This window comes from Cupressus sempervirens, chromosome 11, assembly GCF_028749045.1.
Source record: "Cupressus sempervirens isolate cs-2001-9-10 chromosome 11, ASM2874904v1, whole genome shotgun sequence".
Classification (NCBI taxonomy): domain Eukaryota; kingdom Viridiplantae; phylum Streptophyta; class Pinopsida; order Cupressales; family Cupressaceae; genus Cupressus; species Cupressus sempervirens.
The window spans coordinates 132049837-132062023 of NC_143128.1; the positions used below are offsets into that span (position 1 = coordinate 132049837).

At 35.2% G+C, this 12187-nt stretch overlaps 1 protein-coding gene across 2 annotated transcripts in view; it reads left to right on the plus strand.

Moving 5' to 3' along the window:
* Positions 1–1065: 1065 nt before the first annotated feature.
* LOC149528550 (Putative membrane lipoprotein) overlaps positions 1066–12187 on the plus strand; it is a 44034-nt gene continuing 32912 nt past the window's right edge. Inside the window, exons 1-2 of one of the 2 annotated variants that reach the window (XM_089810346.1) lie at positions 1245–1365; positions 8860–8928. In XM_089810346.1, coding sequence (XP_089666472.1) covers positions 8926–8928 — 3 coding nt within the window. In that variant the 5' untranslated portion in view covers positions 1245–1365; positions 8860–8925. Of the gene's footprint in view, positions 1366–8859; positions 8929–12187 lie in introns of both variants that reach the window. The other variant, XM_089810345.1, reaches the window with a different exon arrangement.

Genomic DNA, 12187 nt, shown 5'->3' on the forward strand with positions numbered 1-12187 from the left:
CCTGAGCCTATGAGACATATATTTTTTGATTGCTCTTTTGCTAGAGAAATCTGGCTCATGTTTGGTATATGCATTACTCAATATGTTTACACCTTGGATATTGTTTCTGGTTTTATTGAGGGCCTTAGAAAAGATGCTAATTTGTTCTGGCAGATTCTCTCATCGCTCATCCTTTGGCATATATGAAAATTTAGAAATGATTCTAAGTTCCAAGGTTTTACCAGATCCTCTTACTGGATTTCATAGAAATCTCATACATTTTAAAATTGCTTCACAGGTTTGCTGCGTGCTAAATTTGGAAAAAAGGAAGCTGCTTAGATTCTTGTGGGATGGTCGGGCTACCATGTTTATTTACAAAATGTAGAATGGTTACGAGCTGGCCAGTATAATAAACAATCAGGTGACATTCGATGAAGCTCTTGCCAAACTCTTGAAAGAGATAAAAAACAACAAGAATCCTTCTGCGGATAATCATCATGTCTTTCACCAACTGTTGAATCAGAAAAAAGCCATATGGATGAAGGGAACCCTTGGCTGGACCTCATGGATCAATAAGTTCGAAGATGATCTCTCGTAGCTTTCCTTTTGCTATGTATCTGGCTCACCTTTCTCCTTGTATGGTTTTGATGTACTTGTTCGGATAGTGGCCCCTCTTGGTGGGCTTTCTCTTTTGTTGTTCTTCGATTAGTTGGTTGAGGCTCTGCCTCCCTCCTTTTTGATGTACCTTTTTTGATCCCTCGAGTTATAATAAAAATAAATAAAAATAACTAATAATAAAAATAACTAATAATAATAATAATAAAACTAATAATAATAAATACCTAGGGATCGACTTTCAATATAAAGAAGCTTTGATGGAATGTGTCCCTTGCTAAATATATCCCCTAATTTATCATGTAACATTTTTCTTTCGTATCATTGGCCGTTTCTATCTATAATTTCATGTCTTTAACCCGCTTGCATGGGTCCACGTCCTTAGCAAATGTGTCCCTTGATAAATATATCCCCTAATTTATCATGTAACATTTTTCATTCGTGTCATTGGCCATTTCTATCTATAATTTCATGTCTTTAAGCCGCTTGCATGGGTCCACGTCCTTAGCTCTAGAAACAGGTAGACCTCAGGTAGGTAGTTGGCTTGCCCTTGTCATAGTTAGATCCTATCCATTTTATAATGGACTCCTCAGCTCTAGAGTTGCGCAGTTTTAAAAACAATCCGCCCTCTGTATGAGCCATGCCCAATCCATTTCATCCAGTGCGTCTGATCCATTTCGCCTTGTGTATTTGATTTGCTCTGTTAATGGGCTCTCCATATTTCGCTTCATGTTCTCTGCAAAACAATTTGGCTCCCGGGCACTGAATATGGTATGTATAAATCATTGAATGCATGACTTCATTGCAATTTTTCGGCCATACAAAATTTCGAGACATTTTCTACACCATAGTACAGTAATTGCAAGTGGGTATCATAGAGCTCAGACTTTAATAGCTTAAGCGTAAATTTTGTTTACTGTTATTGTTTATTTTATTATTATTTCTTTTTTCATCAACTGGAGTAGCAGTACATCTGGAACAGAGAAGAGCCATCAAACAAACTGTAATATGCTGACATCTATCAGAAAGTCCTTATAATAGTACATATTTCTGACAAAAAATTTCAAAAAGGAGAAACTAGAAGACTTGATTGCATTTAATCCCATCCATCATCATTGTGGATTCTGTTTTCAGCATTGTTCCATCCATCATCATTGTGCCATCCATCATCATAGTCCCAACCTTCAGCATTGTCCCATCCATCAGAGTAGCTTCTCTCTGTTGTGGCAATCTCGTTCCTGTTTTCCTCTTGTCTGGTTCTATTAATAGCTTGTGCTGTTTGATCAATGGTGTTTATCTTCTCTCTGTCATTGTGTGCTGTAAGGCCAGTGGTGTTCATTTTCTTACTCTGGTTGCCCTCCAGAGGAGTATATTCCTGGATGTCTTTTTTAAGATCATCATAGCTCCATCCCTCATAAGAGAGAGGAATTTGTCCATAGAGACTTCAATAGTGGTTGTAACCTGTGACACAATGTAAAAAAGTGAATAAAGTTAAGCTCAGGAAGGTCCCGTTTTTTGTTTTAAAAAATCTCCTCATTCCTTTGCTTCCAAATGACCCACAAAATTTTAGAGGTTATGATGTAGGAGCATCCTAGGTGTAAGAGCAATCTTGCATCAACCAAAAATAACTTCTTGCTGTTTCTTGAATAAGGGTTGTCTCAATGCAAAGTTGTTGTCTGTGGAGGCTTGCTACTTAGTAAGCCAATCATACTTGTTCTAATTTCAGATGTGGAGGTTCATCTTGGATATATCAGCTTGTCAGTTGAGGTTCACTGTCATATCATGAGTATTCGTAAAGTTATTGCCAATTTTTTGTGTGAAAATTTGGTATAAAAAATTTAGGCTCAGTTTTGAAAGCCTTAGAGGCTCCGGATGGGCTTCGAAACAAGGCCGATTGTAACTTGTACGATTTAGACTTTGTAGATTAGAAGCTAAGGATTTTGGAATGCAGTTATAATAGCCAATCGGGTCAACGGTTCGCAAGTTAGGGTCTCCCGAAGTTGGGCCACTTGAAAATTCTAAAATAAATGTCATAATTGTTTTGGGCCAACTTTATATGTAATTTTAGGGTTGGTCAGCCTCAAAGGGTTAGGGTTTGATGTCTAGAAACTTCCTAGGTTGTGTAAAATTGCCTATATAAGGAAGACTCGTAGATTGTCTAGGACAACTCTAGGTGTTAGTTCGTAGCTCTGTCTAGCAAATTATTGTAAGGAAGGCGCCCTTGTGGGTTTGCATTTTGTATTTCAAAATGTTGTAATTTCACATTTGTGACGATAATAAGTATCCCATATTTTGTTCTCACAAATTGTTGTTATTTCTTTGTTTCTGTTATGTGTTTATGGTATTAAGGGGAGCACCTATCATCAAGTTAGCAAAAACAAAAATTATTCAGTTTTAAGTTAACTTCAATCACAAAGCCAACAAGGATTTCATGCCAAGAAAGACCACTTTTTCTATTCAAAGTAATGGGTTGTTCAAAAAACATTGACCATATCCTTCTAGCAAATATGCATTATAAAAAGAGATGTTAAAAAATTTCATGACAGTAGCACAAAGAACAAGAGAGTGCCAAAATAAATCAAAGACAAGGTGCCATCTAGTGTTCGAGTAGTTAAAGCCCCATGCATGATTGATTCTAGTGATAATATCTCTATCTTGCTTGAGCATATTATATATTTGCTTACTGGAACAGTTACTCAATTCATTGCCCACTTTAAATGATCAAGCAACTGTTGAGAATTCATGGTCTTACCACGAAAGAACAAGCCCACTACTTTGGATATAAGACTATGTTTTTTTTCTAAGAATTAGGAATATTATACTTTGTGCTGAGTTCATCCCAAGGTCCAAGTAGCTTGTCAATAACCATATCTTGAATGAGGGAAATACCCATATTATGCCATCTTTTAGCTGAACATCATAACGTTAATGCAAGTTGTTTATCCTTAAGATAAATGCCCCACCAAATAGATCTATCTACCACAACATAGGAAGGATTTTTCCCAACAACACATCTAGAGCAAATCAATGGTCTAACTTGAAACCAAGCCTTCCAAACAGTAGAAAATACCTTGGAACCAAAAACATTGATTTGAAAATCCCCAAACACAATGTCAATTAATTGAGTGCTCTTCCATAGTTTGCCTTTTTTTAAAGATGACATGGTTAGATTATTTCTTAGCAACACCTTCTAGGGTTCATTTCCATTTAAAGCTTTGATTATCCATTTAGAGGTGAGGGCAATTCCTTGCATTTGAAGATCTTTAAGACCCAACCCCCCAAAAATTTTGGGAGAGAAGCACTATTCCCATTTTACACAGTGTCTCTTTCTACTTCCCATACCACCAGATCACATGAATGTTAGCCCCAACTCATAATGTATTTGAGAATGCTACGAATGTATGTAAAAGCGTTATATCATTTGTTATATTGTCATTGATGTCAAGTCTTAGTGGATTAGACATTATGCTATTTCAGTTGAGTGACATATCAATTTGGTTGATGAAGAGGATTTGAAGAAAGTATGTTGAAGACAGAATTGATAAGTGTGGTATTCAATGGGCACTTGAATGAATTGGACGGTGATAATGAAATGTTGGTTTGATTGTTTTACAATCATGTAATATTGTAATGTAATGAGCTATACAAGCTATACCGAGTGAATATAGTGTTCGTTGAGCAGTTGGCAAAGCAAGAGAAAATTCAGTGTTACCTGAGCAAGTTTAGTATTGATTGAGTGATGTTTTACTCAAGTGAAATGTTATGATCACCGAGTAACAACAAGAACAAGTTTGCAAAAATGGAATCTGAAGTCGACTTTTGATGAAAATAAAGCATGTTCGAGAAGTTCAAAGGCATGAGTCAAAGTGTGTTACAAGATCAACAACTGGAAAGATAAAATGAAGATCTGATGATGGAGATTGAAGAAGGATAAGGATGAGCACAAGGTTCTATGAAAGTTTTATTTTCTAAGTGTTTACATGCAATGAATCTGAGATCGACGATTGTGATTTAGTGGCAATAATCGGAAGAATCTGGAAGCACAAAGATTACTATTTAAGGAGTAGTTGAGCAAGTTTTTGGTTGCTGATCATTTATGAAATTGTTGGAGAAAGGAGATCAAAGTGGGAAGTTCTTAAAAGGAAAGAAGAGCCAAGTGAATTGAGCAGAGAAGGAGATCAAAGCAGAGTTGAGTTAAAGAGCGAAAGAGTGAAGATGTGAATCAACCAATAAAGAGATAAGAGGATAGAGATCAGAAATAGACTTAGCAGAAAGGAGATTTGAATAAGCAAGTGAATGAACAGTTTGGAGTAAATTGATTGTGTGAGTAAATCAAGAAGTAGAATGAGATCACCGAGTCATTGCTTTTGATGTTTATGAAGTTTGTTTGGCACTGAAGTTTTTGAAGGGATTGTAGGATAATTGGGTCTCTTAAAGTTTTTTACTGCTTATTGGTTTGGTAATTGGTTAAAAGCCCCAAGCAGAAGCATAGTAGACAGCATGAGGGGAGAGCACTTTTTGCACAACTTGTGCCCTACCAGCATTGGACAACATACGAGTTTGCCATTTGAGATGCCTTTTTTCTATTTTTTTGAATATCCAAGTCCACATCTTCTTAATTGAAGGGTTGATAGCAAATGGAATCCCTAGATATCTTACAATAGTGTCAGGACCAGACCATTGCCACCCTTTATTTCTAAGTGAATCAGGGGAGACTCAGACCATCCTATGGTAGACTTATTTTGGGCTATTTTTGAACTTGAGGCTAAGTAAAACAATTGTAGTCTGCTGAGCATACTGTTAAAACTGTCTTCATTCCAACACATAGTGTAGTATCATCAGCAAATTGTTCAATCAAAAGTTTTTCTGTATTGGACAGAGTGATAGCTTTAGCAAGGGGCCCAATCTATGAGCTCTTAAGAATGTATGATAAAGCATCAACAACTATAACAAAAAGGGTGGGTGCCGGGGGGCATCCCTGCCTGATAGATCTGCCAAGAGGTATAGCCTCTGATAATTCTTCATTAACTTCAATGACTATCATTGTTTATTTTTTATAATCTTAAATAGAACTATCAAGGATTCAGGGCTATATAAAAATTCCTTTAACCCTACACGACAAAATCTTTATATTATATATGGTAAATTTAGTTGCCATTATCAATAAAGTTGAATATCTCATTTTATACACTTCCAACTTTACCATGCCTCCTGCAATTTGAATCTACAACTCTGTTATAGATTTCTGAATCTTTTAGCAATTAAGCTCATCCGGTTCAACCTAGGTATTTTTTAAAGTGCCTGTACATATATGAAAATGTCAAAATATCATGTTAAAACTTACAATGTCAATAGCAGAGTATTTAAGAAGTGGGTTTGGATGAAGGTCTGGCTTCTTGCATTTGACAAACAGTAGTAATGATTTCTTGTCCCTTTTAATCGTTGAATATATAGTTTATGTTCTTATGCAAAACTCTAGGTCCAGCTCTCCTTAATAGTAGGATCTAGACGTGACAATACCAATATGCCAATATGTATCGATAACGTTGAAAGATCATGGTTGAGCCATAATTTAGGTGATAGAAGAGTAATTGCAATAGGGTATGCCCTACGTGATCAATGACTAACATGAACTAGAAGCAAAACCCATAACTATTGGTGGTCCATAGAAGTGGGTTGGTATTAATGCTTTTAGCCAATCGCATTTGGCAACCTATAGTAATGGTTTTGAGTCCTTGACAGTCATTGATTAAATAGAGCATGTCCTAACCCAGAACATTGGGTCTTACTATCTCCAGTTATACATCTATATGTATGTATGTATGTATGTATCGCATTTGGCAACCAACAGTAATGGTTTCGAGTCCTTGTCAGTCATTGATTAAATAGAGCATGCCCTAACCCAAAACTTTGGGTCTTACTATCTCCAGTTATACACACACACATATTAAAAGATCAAGAGCCATAGCTTAAGTAAAGGAGAGTATTTTAAGTTTGGATTAAGGATTGGCTTAACACATTTGTCAATCAATTGTAATGGTTTCTTGGCCTTGTTAGTGATTGGATATATAGCTGTTCTCCACAGGGATGCTGTCTCCTGCCTTGGTACCCCCATCCCCATCCCTGAAACATTTCCAGGACACTCAGGGTTTCATTGTCTAAGATAGCTGTTTATACTAGTAGTTACTCAAACTCGAGCTCGGATTTCAATAGAGACGTACCAAATGCATGTGCTGATAAGCGACAGCTATATATTTTCTGTGTCCTTAGTATTTTATAGTTGAAACTTGGAGCCTTTGCTTATTTTGTTATAATTCACTGGTAATATTTATGCACAACGACAGTGAAAGCATTTAAATTTTGTTAATTTGTTTGTAAATCCTCATGTGATATTGCAATTGGTATAATGTTATATGTTTTGTATTAAGCTTCTAAAATGTCTCTGATGGATGTTTTAACAATATGTTATGATATGAATATTTGAAATTTCTGCATATTTTTAATAATTTCTATATTTTTTGATAGCTGTCTTCCATAGTCCCTTAAAGAATGACCCAAAAGTACCTCCAAACCAAAATCACATCCTGCCGTCCCTTACTGTCCCCATCCCTGAAGCTTGGTGGAGTATAGATATATGGCACATGCCCTAATGCAAAAATTTGGGTTTGTGCCATTAATAGCCAGATCCAGTTCTGGCAAGATTGATGTTCTAAATCTAGTTGAATATGGATCTGACTCTGACTCTAAGACTCATCAGCAATACAAAAAATCAAAACATATGCGATTTTATCCTTTTCTTTTAATTTCATGAGAATTTAACCTCCAAGACATTCATTTGCAGACAGATTCAAGCTGCCATATGCACACAATATATATTTCAAAATGTAATTCTTGTACCATACTCTACCTTATACACAGTTTCCATTTGCACATTGTTGATAATGCCAAAGAATCATGTTTTTGATCTTTAATCCATTTTGAGCTTGTGAGGCTCAGAGATCCGATGCTAATCATGTACATACTAGCTGCCTGGGTTGGAGTTAAACTGTCAGATTGGTTTCCAGCAGTAGATGCAAACTGATTGTTGTCAGCAGGTGATCTAGGTGGACAGGGGATTACATCTTATGGCAGGAGAAACAACTCAGCCTTGAAATCTTAAAAGCTTAACTGTCTCATATCTGCATACCTGTTATTAAGGCAAAGCATTTGTACTTTGCCCAAAAACAGTTTTTGGCAACCGCATCTGATTTAGCTGTACTTTTTCCTTTATTAGTGTTTGATGTTGATGGGGCTTTTTGGGAGCTCTGGAAAGGTGGACAGTCTGGATTTGTTCAAAGTCGCTCAGGACTTAGACTTTGGAGTTTTTCAGAGACTTTGCAAGGCTTGCTACTTAGTTTGATTAATAAGAGGTAACCTACTGAACATGTTTGAAGACTATGGTCTGAAATGCACACCAGGTGCTGGATACAATACATAACCTATTGCAAATTATTGGTATGTCAAATCAGAGCTAATCTACAGAACATTTTTGCAGAATATATCCCCAAATATTGAAATTCAAGGTGTAAAGCTCCTTGAAGGAATGTTTGAACTGCACTCCTAGGATTCATATTATGTTAGCTATATATGAATTGTAGTTCTTTAGCAATGTGGAAGTATTCCAAAAGGCTGATTTCTGCTTAGTTTTGAAGGAATTGCCTTGTATGCTCTAGGTAGTGAAGCACATGAATTTTCACAATGGGTGTAATCTCCCTGCCTGGGATATTCCTGATTTCTTTACCACAAGAAATAATTTTTACTTTAAACTGATAATAATTTTATTAAACATTATAAATTCAAGATAACAATCAGATTAATCAATTGTAGCACCATTCACAAAATCAATCATTTCAGGAATTTTTGGGAATTGACTTGCCCTAAGGATAAAAGGGTCACCATATCTTCCATCTTGCAGCCCTAAAGCACGAAAGCGTTTCCATCCTTCTGACTCCTAGCCGGCTAGCCCTAGAGTATGAAAGGTTTATGTCCTTCCAACTCTTACAAGTCAATTTCTCGCATTCAAACTGCTTGTTTGATGAATTTGCTTGATTAATTTTGATTGATATTTCTTGATAGATTGACAATTATTCCTTAGATAATATTTGAATGGCATTATTAATGCTCCTTGAATGAATATCTGAACTTTTTATGTGTTGTGGCCCTGTGGGATATATTTTTGTATTTCTGCTCTGAATAGATGATCCAATTATTTTATATTGCTTGTAGATGACAATTGATGATTACTTTTGATGGATCAACGAGTGATGCTTGAATGAGTGCTGATTTTCCGTAATGGTGAGTGATGATTGATAAGTAGACCTTGAATGCTTCAAATGATTTTTCCTGTATACTTTATTGTTGAAAGGGTCATCACCTTTCATAAGAATTGAGCCACCACCCCCATTGCTGCTTTTTGAGAATAATAAATTAGTTTCCAAATTGACCTTTCTTTCATGTCCTCAAATGAAACCTTTCCTCCCTTTATATCTTCCAATATGGGGGAGAAGTCACACCTCATCATCAAGTCTGCCTCTTGCAAGCGTTACAACTTTTTGCAGTTACTGCTCTTTGAAAGAGTACCTTTCATAATTTCTGCCCTTTGGAATAGTCACTTCCTTAAAGTCTTCCTATTCCTTTGTATTAATCCTTACTTTGCTCATGTGCTCAATTGTTTATTTCTTTAATATCTCATTCTTGAGGGAGCCTCAACTTTGCATTCCATGCCATTTAACCTTTCATTAAACTTGATAAAATTTTAATTATATCATATTCTATTTTTATTTTATACTTTATTTATTAGCAAATCCCATTTCAGAAAGGGAACATTAGATTGGGACAGTTGAATCAAAGTTTTGTAGTTTATTTCTGTTCTCTGCCATCATTTTCTTGCTTTATGTCCATTCTAGTTCTGTTACAGTTTCACAGGTTGGTGGAATGACACTTGATACCACTGAATAAATTGAATTATTGGAAAACAATTTAAAATGAAAATCTTATGAAATTTCAAATAACCTTTAGCCTTCAATCATATAGTCAATAAATACAATGGCCAAAAAACTCTTGGCTCATGTTTTTATGAATAAGCTGGTGGTCCAGCTCATTGTAAACTTCTTTATTATAGTAAGTCTTTATTAGAATATTATAATGTTTCTTTAATGGCAATCTTAGTTATTTTTTAGTTTATTAAGTAGTTTCTATTTTTATTTTTAGTTCACGATTGTTTCATTTAGAAATGTTAGAAAGGTTAATCTTTCCTTGGATATATTAATTAGGATATTCCAAGGGTCCCTAAATATAGTTTGTCCTCTTGTACACATGTGGAGGACATGTCATTGTTTGTCCTTTATTCCACATGTAAGGACAACTCTTGTTTATTTCTTTATTTAGTTTATCCTTCTTAAGAGGATTGTGACACTTTGCACACACCTATTATGAATGTGGCATTCATAGAAATGGGAGTTACAAATGCAACTCCTCTCTCATCTCTATATAAGAGATGCTCCTCCTTCTTTCTTCTTCACTCTTAGCACTTGATGTTATTGTATTGAGCTACTTTTGCTCCAACACTCTCTCTCTTTCTTCTCTAGGCATTTGCCTTCATTCATAATACTCACAAGGGGTTTTCTTTGCTTTCCCCTTATAAATCCTTGTCTCCATTGTTGAACCATCTTGGTGTATGCTCTTGGAGTTTGCTTATCTTATGCTAACATTGTTTCACACTTAACTTACTTGGATTGTTTCTCGTTCCTCGCTCAACATTATCATTTCTTACAAGAAACACTGTCTTTGTAAATCTATATAAGGACTTTTCATCTCCTTTGTTTAATACAACTACAACACCATCAATTTACCATAACATGGTATCAGAGCAGGTTGATGAGATTTCATAAAATTTGAGGATTTTTTTAAGGCAAATTCAAGCCTCTTTTGTTCTAAATTTTTTTTCGATAAACTTGCTTTTCGATTTTTAGAAATAAAAATCGTAAGAGGTATTTTATGAAACTTTTGTGATTTGTTTTTGAGGATTTTTGCCGAAAATCACAAGCCTAGTTAAGGGTTTTGATCCCACAATTTCCTAGTTGCAGCAAGAGTCTTTGATTTTTGAGGGTTGCATGTACTTGTATATTTGTTGCTTGTACTTGCATGTGCTGTTTTACCATGCGAAGTCTTGTGTTTTTCCACCATTAAAAATTTCTGATAGGTTTTCATAAATTTTTCCCTTTTTTTTTTTTTAATGGGTTTTCATAAATTTTTGTGATGGGTTTTCATAATTGTTCCCTCAAAAAATTTCCGATTCGATTCCTTTGTGGGTTTATAATATTTTCCTCAAAAATTATTTCTTGGGTTTTATCATTTTCCTTAAAAAATGAAGCTTTGTATTTTCTAGTTTTGATAATTATCACCTCAAAAATCTTGTGGGTTTTGATCAATTTTCACCTCAAACATTGTGTTGAGTTTTCTTTGATTTTTCTTCTTGAAAATTGTGTCTTTTTATAGTTTGTTTTGGAGCATCATGCTCATCTGCAAAATTTGGAGTGTTTGCCGATTTTACTCAAAATCGTGCTAGTTGTTCTCAGTGTTTGTCTTCGTCCCCAGGGAAGAGTGGCTTCGTTATCCAACATTAGGTTGGATATCTTGTGTTGATTTCTGGTCAGACATTTTCCTAAATCTGGGAGGGTTAGTGGTAGAGAAACTCCAAATGTTTGCCGCCAATAGTAAACTGGATTCATGCATACTATAGTTACAAGATATAAAACATACATGCAAATACATGTAATGCTTCAGGAACCATATATATATAATTTATCAATGCATCAAGTACATCATACACCAATACACAAGATATATAGCAATGACTAACACTGAATGAATCCTCTCTCTCAATTAAGAGTGTACATAACGATACCAAAGGGGTGCGACCCAACCGTTGCATCACAACAGAACCCCTTCAATTACTAACAAACACCCTTAACACGTGTTTGACTATTCCCGATGGCATAACACATTTTTGCCGACAACACTCATCTCAATTGTAGAGTCGGTGGCAAACTCTTGTCTCTTTTTGCAAAGCATTCTAAAGAAGGGGACATCCTTTTTTTTTCATTTTAAAGCAGATTTTTGCTTCTTGGTCATTTACATTTTGCAGATCCAAGGAGGGTCCTAGCAGAAGCAAAATGTTTTGAAGAATTTGTGACCAAAAGACATTAGTTAGACAATGAGACAATGACCATTAAGGGAGGGTAGTAGAATATTATAATATTCCTTTAATGGTCATCTTAGTTATTCGTCAGTTTATTAAGTAGTTTTTATTTTCATCTTTAGTTCATGATTGTTTCTTTTAGAAACATTGTCTTTGTAAATCTATATAAGGATTTTCATCTCCTTTGTTTAATACAATTACTACAACATCAATTTACCATAACAGTCTTGGCATGCTGTAGACAAGGAAGCCCTCACCTAAATATAGAATTCATTAAGAATTGAATCTGTATTTGTTTTATTCTCCCACCGCAATCATAGTATTTTCATGGATTTATCTTCAGGTCATTTCGTA